Source organism: Sapajus apella, unplaced genomic scaffold (genome assembly GCF_009761245.1).
Source record: "Sapajus apella isolate SASKATOON/1434 unplaced genomic scaffold, GSC_monkey_1.0 scaffold50, whole genome shotgun sequence".
Classification (NCBI taxonomy): Eukaryota; Metazoa; Chordata; class Mammalia; order Primates; family Cebidae; genus Sapajus; species Sapajus apella.
Genome location: NW_022436990.1, coordinates 11,879,137 through 11,888,622, shown reverse-complemented (window position 1 = coordinate 11,888,622; position 9,486 = coordinate 11,879,137). Strand labels below are relative to the sequence as shown.

The following is a 9,486-nucleotide window of genomic DNA, read 5'->3' as shown; positions in this document are numbered from 1 at the left end:
TAGCTGCTTAGCTCAGTGCACAGTGGGACCCACCGTCTATCATGGTGTTGCCCAGCTTCTACTTCGCTGGGATTCTGATTAGTCCAAGAACCACTCATTTGACAAAGGTCCTATTCTTCCATACAATCTGCATATTTCACTAGGTACATGGGATGACACGTGAATAAAGGACATTCAGGCATCTAGTGAAATAGGGAGAATCATAAAGGAGAGTCTTGACTCCACTCTTTACAGTCTCCCTCTTTCACCCAGGCTGGAGTGCAGTGGCACAATCTCGGCTCATTTCAACCTCTGCCTCCCAGGTTCAAATGATTCTCCTGCCTCAGCCTCCTGAGTAGCTGGGACTACAGGTGCTCACCACAACACGTGGATAATTACAGGTATTCGACTTATGACCTACGCAACTTACGACCATTCGACTTTACAACCACAATCGCTAGCCACAACTGCTCCGCGTCTGGCCGCGCAAACATTGCCCAGCTGGGCGTACGACAGTGCAGACCAGCTTCCGGCAGCACTACCATCTCTGCGTGCACCATTTCAACTGTACATATAGCCTATTCAACTTACAACCAAATCGTGTTATGACCGGTCTGCCGGTCCCAATCGTGGTCGTAAGTCGAGCTAGTGCTGTACTGGTTTTTGTTTGTTTGTTTTGAGACAGAGTCTTATTCTGTCTCTCAGGCTGGAGTGCCGTGGTGTGATCTCAACTCACTGCAACCACTGCCTCCCAGGTTCAAGTGATTCTCCTGCTCAGCCTCCCACGTAACTAGGACTACAGGTGCATGCCACCACACCCAGCTAATTTTGTTGTGTTTTTAGTAGAGATGGAATTTTGCCATGTTGGCCAGTCTGTTCTTGAACTTCTGACCTCAAATGATCTACCCTTCTCAGCCTCCCAGAGTGCTAGGATTACAAGTGTTAGCCACTGCACCCAGCCTAATTTTGGTATTTTTAGTAGAGAGTGGAGTTTCACTATGTTGGCCAGGTTGATTTCAAACTCCTCTCCTCAGGTGATCCGCCCACAAGCAGTCACCTGTAATCTCAGCTACTTGAGAGGTTGAGGCAGAAGAATTGCTTGGACCTGGGAGGCAGAGGTTGCAGTGAGCTGAGATCACGCCATTGCACTCCAGCCTGGGTGGCACAGTGAGACTCTGTCTCAAAAATAAAAATAAAAATTAGCTGGGCATGGTGACATGTACCTGTAGTCCCAGCTACTCCTAGCTACTTGGGAGACTGAGGCTAGAGGATCACTTGAGCCTAGGAGTTCAAAGCTGTAGGGAGCCATGATTGTACCACTGTTCTTCAGCCTGGACCAGTATCCTCAGGACTGTCAAGGTCATGAAAAACAAGGAAGACTGAGAAACTGTCACAGACCAGAACCGGCTAAAGCAACATGACTATTAAATGTACTATAGTATCCTGGATGGGATACAGGAACAAAAAGAGGACATTAATGGAAAAATTAATGAACTTCAAATAAAGTCTGGAGTTAATAATAATGTACCAATATTGATTTCTTAGTTTTGGCAAATGTATCATGGTAATGTGAGAAGCTAACAATGGCCATCTTTGCAACTTTACTATAAATCTAAAATTTCAAATGTTAAAGTTCATTTAAGAACTATTGTTCATCTTGGTTTTTTGCACTGATTCTCACAGGTGTTACAAAATGTGAATACAATGTTGTCAGCTGAGCCAAACCAGCCAGCTTTAGTGGTCATGGTGAAAGAAGGACTGGCCATTGGTCAATATTATGCTCACTTGGATTGATTTTTCCAAAATCTTTGTTGAATGTAAGAGAAACAAACATAAGGTCAATACAACTGAGTTAGACATAACAGCACAAGCATGAACCCTGAATGATGAGGATGAGTTAGGGGTGTCATGGACCATGTGTGTGCTTAGCCTTTGAACTGCAGCCCACCTCTGACACAAAGTCATGCAGTGACTTTGGGTGTCTCCTTTCTTTTCTTTTTTTTTTTTTTTTTTGAGACAGTCTTGCTCTGTTACCCGGGCTGGAGTGCAATGGCACAATCACCACTCACTACAACCTCCACCTCCCCAGCTCAAGCGATTCTCCTGCCTTAGTTGTAGTGCAGTGGCGCCATCTCGGCTCACTGCAACCTCTGCCTCCCAGGTTCAAGCGATTCTCCTGCCTCAGCCTCCCGGGTAGCTGGGACCACAGGCACACGCCTCCATGCCTGACTAATTTTTATATTTTTTGTAGTGACAGAGTCTTACTTTGTTGTTCAGGCTGATCTCAAACTCCTGAGCTCAAGAGATCGCCTGCCTCGGCCTCCCAAAGTGCTGGCATTACAGGTGTGAGCCACACCTGGCTGGGTGTCTTATTTCTAAACTTTAATCTGCTTGACCTTAAAATAAGGATAACAGGCTGGATAGAGTAGCTCATGCCCATAATCCCAACACTTTAGAGGGCCAAGGCAGGAGGATGACTTGAGCCTAAGGGTTCAAGACCAGCCTGGAAAATATAGTGAAACCTCATCCCTACAAAAAGTTAAAAAATTAGCTGTGCATGATGGTGCATTCCTATAATCCTAGCTATTCAAGAGGCTGAGATGGGAGGATCACTTGAGTCCAGAGGCAAAAGTTGCAGTAAGCTGAGATTGCACTGCTGCACTCCAGCCTGGGTGACAGAGTGAGGCCCTGTCTCAAAAATAAAATAAGGATAACAGAAGTACCTCCCTCAAACAATTGTGAGAATTGCTCAGCATAGAACCTCATGGAGCTTGTTATAGGGCCTGGAGGAATTTGACAAATTAATATTACTACTATTAGTTCCACCACTAAGGAAAGAAAAGCTTTACTATAGATCTTGTCTCCATTGCCCATAAAATAAAGCTCAGATTCCTTAGCATGACTTCTAAAGCCAATTATATCATATTCAAGCAGCTTAATTTCCTGCAACTATTCTTCCCACGCCCTAAACTGCAGCCCCAGTGAACTTTCCAGAGCTTTCATACTCGTTTTCTTTGCCTCAGTCTTCTCGGGTAGCTCATTCTTCACGACCTCACACCAGTGTCGCTTCTCTGAGAAGCAGTTCTTCAGTCTCCTGTGACATTCCTTGTCCCTTCCTCCTGTACACCCATGGAAGCGAACCTGTCTGTTATCACTCATCACCTTGTACTGCTGTTGTTTACCTACCTAGCACCTTTGCTAGGTATAAAAATTGGATTAGAAATCCTTACTACTTCATCTCCATATTCTTCTGGTGCTTGACACATCTTTTTTACCCAGAAAAACGATGAGTAAATTTAATGAATGTAAATAGAAGTACTGCAGTTGCTCATAATTGTTTTAGAGGGAATAAATTTAAAAAAATTGTTTTTGAGGATACCTGATGAAAATGGTTTTTATTTATTAAAACCTCAATTCATAGGAATGAAGTGTGATATTATCAGATGATATTTACTACTACTTTATTTACTATTTATCTATAAAACAAATTTAGTATAGTTCTTTGAGAAATTTGATCTTGCCTTTCTGTTTTTTTGTTTTGTTTTGTCTTCAAGGTTCCAATTACAGCCATCTCTTATATAACTTTTTAACTATATTTGGAAAAGTACTGGCCAGGAAATAAAAATGATAAAATTTTTCCTCATGGTGAATAAACAAGGGCAGACGCGACTTTCTAAGTACTATGAACATGTGGATGTTAATAAGCGTACACTTCTGGAAACAGAAGTCATAAAGAGCTGTCTCTCTCGATCCAATGAACAAGTAAGTCCCTGGTCCTCTCTTTTATCTCTGCATTCAGCTCAGCCTTGCAGATTTGTTATTACTGAGTCTCAGAGGCCACCATTTTCTTTGAGCTATATTCATTCAACAGCTTCTACAGGAAATAAGTGATGTGAAATGAAAACTGAAATAAGCGTAGCTCTCTTTACATCCATTTAAGAAAATAAAAATAAGGAAAACCTGAAAAATCTTGGTTTCTTATTTAAGTCAGCATACTTGTCTCAGTGTACCTCAGAAATGACAAAAAAAATTTCCTTCTGCTAATAAACATCTCTTCTGTTTTTGTTCATATGAATTCAGCCCTTGGAACTCTCATGAGTGCCTGTAGCAGCTGGCTTTCTATAAGCCAAAAAATGAAGGTGTCAGATGATTGGTATAGAGGTGAATACTGACGACCCATTTTGTGCCAGAGGATAATAATATTCTCAAATGGGATGGTTTTATTCTGCTTATTATTTTTGTGAATATACCACCAATATAATACTGATGCCAGTGATTTTAAAAACAAAACAAATTTGATTTTAACTTATTTTATTATGTACGTGGGGAAAATGGAAATTAAAAATTCATATGAAACAACAAATCTATCCATCTTCCAAAAGAGAGGTTAAGGCCAGGCACGGTGGATCACACCTGTAATTCCAGCACTTTGGGGGGCCAAGGCAGGTGGATCACCAGAGGTCAGGAGTTCAAGACCAGCCTGGCCAACATGGTGAAACCCCATCTCTACTAAAATAATAAATAAATAAATAAAATAAAATTTCAAATAGATTGTGTTTTCTTGAAAGATCCAGCTGAGCAGAGATCACCCTGGCTCTACAGAGAGCCAAAAGCTACAGAATGCTTCTGTACTCATTACCTTTATCCTAATTTTAAATAAAAGCCCGAATTCTTCCATTTTGTAGACTGTCAGATGGCTTTCCCATAGAGGAATTTCCATGATTAAAACTTGCAGCTTCATTCCCAGGTGCATCTGGGCACCCAAGAGCAACACATCCTGGTACATAAAGCCATAAATTTCATGTTCGATCACATTTGGTCAAGCACACCCTAAAGTCCAGAAGAAGAATAACCCTGTGCTTCTGCCCACTTTCCACCTCACATCCACTCAGCGCCTTCCTGTAGCTCTTTGTACAAAGACTATAGGAAAGGGATGAATGAGGCCGGGCGCAGTGGCTTACGCCTGTAATCCCAGCACTTTGGGAGGCCGAGGCGGGTGGATTGCTTGAGGTCAGGAGTTCAAGACCATCCTGACCAACATGGTAAAACCCCGTCTCAATTATATAAAAATAAAGAAAAGAGAAAAAAAAAAGGAAAGGGATGAATGAGAAGGGAGTTTTATCCATGTGTCGGTAGTAGGCTAGTTACTAATTCATAGGAAGCAATGTTTACAATGGGAGATTTTGTCTAGCGTCTGCCACAAAAAGGCCATCTTTAAATAATATATAAAATAATCTACATGGCTTCTTTTCATGGGCCTAGGAAAAAGCAACCAATTTTTGTTTGTTTGCACTGTGTATTTGGCTCCTCAATGACTATTAAGTAGTACAAAACTGAGAATATCTAATAGTTTCCAAAAAAGTCTTGGGGAAGTGAGCAGAAGAAAATCTTCTTTATCATGTTTGCGTAGTTTTGCTTCAGAGGAGCTTCAAAATGCTGATTATTAATGATCTTTGCCTGCTGAGTTCTACACAGAGCCAGGCAAAGGAATGAGAAGGAGCACAAGTGGGAACCCATGTGAACACTCAGAATTTTTTCCGAGACTTCTCCGGTTCCCGCTAGAGGTGCTTCCAAGTGGTCCCCTGAATATTGTAAAAAGGCCACCAATGGTTGTGTCACATCTTAATGTTCTATATTTCTAGGAATGTTTGTCAGATACTCAAATCAGAACCTAGAACTTGTGCATGACATTTTAAAGAACTCTCTCTCAACCATAGTAATAATATCTCATTGTGTTTTGTCTAGTGCTCTTTCATTGAATTTAAGGATTTTAAGCTGATATATCGGCAGTATGCAGCTCTCTTCATTGTAGTTGGAGTAAATGACACTGAGGTAAGGTAACAGAAGAGTCCTTGGAAAATGCAAGAATTTCTATTTGCCTCCTTAAGAATTATGACTCTCTTGATTTTTTTTTTTTTCCCCAAGAGACAGGCTGGAGTGCAATGGCACAGTCATAGCTTACTGCAGCCTTGAATTCCTGGGTTCAAGCAATCTTCCCATCTCAGCCTCCTGACTAGCTGGGCTGCGACTACAGGCTCACACTGTCAAGCCCAGCTAATTTTTTCCTTTTATTTTTTTTTAGAGACGTGGTCTCACTGTGTTACTCAGGTTGGTCTAGAACTGACTTCAAGCAGTCTTTCTGGCTTAGCCTCCCAAGTAGCTGGGAATACAGGCACAAGCCACTATGCCTGGCTGGGATCTTGGTTTCTTTTCTTTTCTTTTTGAGACAGAGTTTCGCTCTTGTTGACCTGGCTGGCATGCAATGGCGTGATCTCAGCTCACTGCAACTTCTGCCTACTGGGTCCAAACGATTCTCCTGCCTCAGACCCCCGAGTAGCTGGAATTATAGGCACACGCCACCATGACCAGCTAATTTTACATTTTCGGTAGAGACAGGGTTTCTCCGTGTTGATCAGACTGCTCTCAAATACCCGACCTCAGATGATCTGCCCGCCTCAGCCTCCCAAAGTCCTGGGATTACAGGCATGAGCCACCATGCCCAGCGGATCTTGGTTTCTAGCAAGGATGGGGAAAGCTGTGTGGAAGAGAAATATCTGGGATATTTCTTGGATTAGATGAGCAGCTTACAAAATAGAGAAGCCCGAAAACACAGAATGCCTTCTCCTGTCCTAAGCAATACCAGTGCCCTGCCTTTGTTCTGTTGCACAATGAAACAGCTCAGATAAGTATAGAGGCCAACTGATTTTGGCATTAGACATGGGCTGACATATCAAAAGCCAGAGAAAACTATAAAGATGATTGTATTGTAATTACGTCTCCTCAGATTTATTTCACAAATGCCAGTCCCAGTTCAATAGCACTTATGGCCATGGAATCCCTCAAAGGATGTTTTAGATCTAACTGATATATTGGTTCATTGTTTTTATCCATGAACCAAACTTTGAAGTGGTTTCCCCATCTTCATAGATAGAAAAATGATGGCATGAAGAACCTGAAAAATTGCTTCAGCCAATTTGTGGTAAAGTCAGGAAACATCGCTAAGAACTCTGAATACTAGACACTAAGATTTTAATCTGGCTAGATGCATCATGGACTTAAAAAAATATATTTCTTTTAATTTTTTTTAAGACAGGCTGTCACCCATAATTTTTTTAATGCAGTGGTGCCTTCAGGTCTCACTGCAGTCTTGACCTCCTGGTCTGAAGTGATCCTTCCACCTCAGCCTCACGATCCCGACTACTTGAGACTACAGGCACGCACCAACATACCTGGCTATTTTTACTTTTATTTATGTTTTTATTTTATTTCTTTATTTATTTTGAGATGGAGTCCCACTATGTCACCCAGGCTGGAGTGCAGTGGCACAATCTCGGCTCACTGCAATCTCAGCCTCCCAGGTTCAAGTGATCCTCCCGGGTTCAAGCAGTCCTCCTGCCTCAGCCTCCTAGTAGCTGGGATTACAAATGCATGCCACCATGCCTAGCTAATTTTTGCATTTTTAGTAGAGATGAGGTTATGTTGGCTAGGCTGGTCTTGAACTCCTGACCTCAAGTGATCTGCACACCTTAGCTTCCCAAAGTGCTAGTATTACATGCATGAGCCACTGTGCCTGGCCTATTTTTTATTTTTTTGTAGTGAAGAGTTCTCATTATGTTGCCCAGGCTCATTTTGAACTCCTGGGCTCAAGTGATGTGGCAATGACAGTTGTGAGCCACCACTCTCAGTTTCCAGGCTCACTCTGTTTCCCAGGCTGGAGTATAGTGGTGCCATCATAGCTCACTGCAGCCTTGAACTCCTGGGCTCAAGCCATCTTCCTGCCTCAGCCTCCTGAGTAGCTGAGACTTACAGGCACACACTACCACACCTGGCTAGTTTTTAAATTTTTCATGGAGACTGAGTCTTACTATATTGCCTCGGCTGGTCTTAAACTCCTGGCCCTAAGCCATTCTCTTACTTTGACCTCCCAAAGCGCTAGATTATAGATATGAACCACCACACCTGGCCAAAAAAAAAAAAAAAAACCCTAAAGGTTAAGGTTTATCTACATTTCCCCGATTGATAAGCATTTTTTAAACAAGTGAGTGATAGAGTGGTTCTGAATATTTATCAGTGGAGTCTACTTTCCTCACATTATCTGTTCACTAAGCCAAGTGCTCTAAAACCTGGAAGCTGACTGGGAAGTTCTATGTCCAGTTTACATGAGGGCCACGCTAAAATTGACTGTATCTTATTTCTTTTATTTCAGAACGAGATGGCTATTTATGAATTCATTCATAACTTTGTGGAAGTTTTAGATGAGTATTTCAGCCGAGTGGTAAGTCTAATAGCTAAAAGATGGTTTACTTCCTCAACTCAGTTTCCGAGAAATTGAGTCTCTTTGGATCTATATCGAGAACATGTGTTAAGACCGGGCATGCCTGTAATCCCAGCGCTTCGGGAGGCTGAGGCAGATTGATCAGCTGAGATCAAGAGTTCAAGACCAGGGCCGGGCGCGGTGGCTCAAGCCTGTAATCCCAGCACTTTGGGAGGCCGAGGCGGGTGGATCACGAGGTCAAGAGATCGAGACCATCCTGGTCAACATGGTGAAACCCCGTCTCTACTAAAATACAAAAAATTAGCTGGGCATGGTGGCGCGTGCCTGTAATCCCAGCTACTCAGGAGGCTGAGGCAGGAGAATTGCCTGAACCCAGGAGGTGGAGGTTGCGGTGAGCCGAGATCACGCCATTGCACTCCAGCCTGGGTAACAAGAGCAAAGCTCCGTCCCAAAAAAAAAAAAAAAAAAAGTGTTAACAGAGTTTTAATAAGTAAAAGATAAAATTTAAATTATGCCAAATTTTCTTTATCTTTCCTTCTGGTCTATCCAAAGTGTTACAAGCCTACATACACCTGAGATCTTTATAAAGAGCTGGAATAAAAACCCTCATTTATTTTTCTCCCAGTTATGAGCTTTTGCGATCTAACTTGCCCTCTCTTTTCTTCTTCTTTCTGCTTTCTTTCCTAAGACACCAGTACCCTTTTCACCTCAAGAAACATTTCCATCCAAACCCTTATTTTGAGGGTCAAAAGTCAATTCCCCTTAAGGAAATATGTGAGCTCTTTTTCAAAAGTCTTTTTTAAAGCCATTTTAATAGCTATATTGAAATATATTTTATGTATAATACAGTTCACCCATTTAAAGTGTATAATTAAGCTGGGTATGGTGGCAAGCACCTGTAGTGCTAGATAGGAGGATGAAGTGGGAGGATTTTAGGAAATTTCATCACTTGACAAAGAAACATCATACCCATTAGCATTTCCCCCTCATTATCCCCCTCTACCCACTGGTCTTTCTTTTTTTCTTAGTAACTGTTTTTTATTTTTATTTTTTATATTGATACATAAGAGATGTAGATATTTTCAGGATACATATGACAATTCCATACATTCATATAATGTATAAACCAAATCAGGATAATTAGGATCTCCATCACCTTAAATATTTATATTTCTGATCTTTTTTTTTTTTTTTTTTTTTTTAGACAAAGTCTCACTCTGTTGCCCAGGCTG

At 41.7% G+C, this 9,486-nt stretch overlaps 1 protein-coding gene across 8 annotated transcripts in view; it reads left to right on the top strand.

The window, feature by feature from the left end:
* Positions 1-9,486, top strand: part of AP4S1 (adaptor related protein complex 4 subunit sigma 1) — a 64,147-nt gene that overhangs the window by 33,312 nt on the left and 21,349 nt on the right. For 7 of the 8 annotated variants that reach the window (XM_032242623.1, XM_032242622.1, XM_032242619.1 and 4 more), the window contains exons 2-4: positions 3,534-3,741; positions 5,725-5,811; positions 8,186-8,254. In XM_032242623.1, coding sequence (XP_032098514.1) covers positions 3,604-3,741; positions 5,725-5,811; positions 8,186-8,254 — 294 coding nt within the window. In that variant the 5' untranslated portion in view covers positions 3,534-3,603. The remainder of the gene's footprint in view (positions 1-3,533; positions 3,742-5,724; positions 5,812-8,185; positions 8,255-9,486) is intronic. The other variant, XM_032242624.1, reaches the window with a different exon arrangement.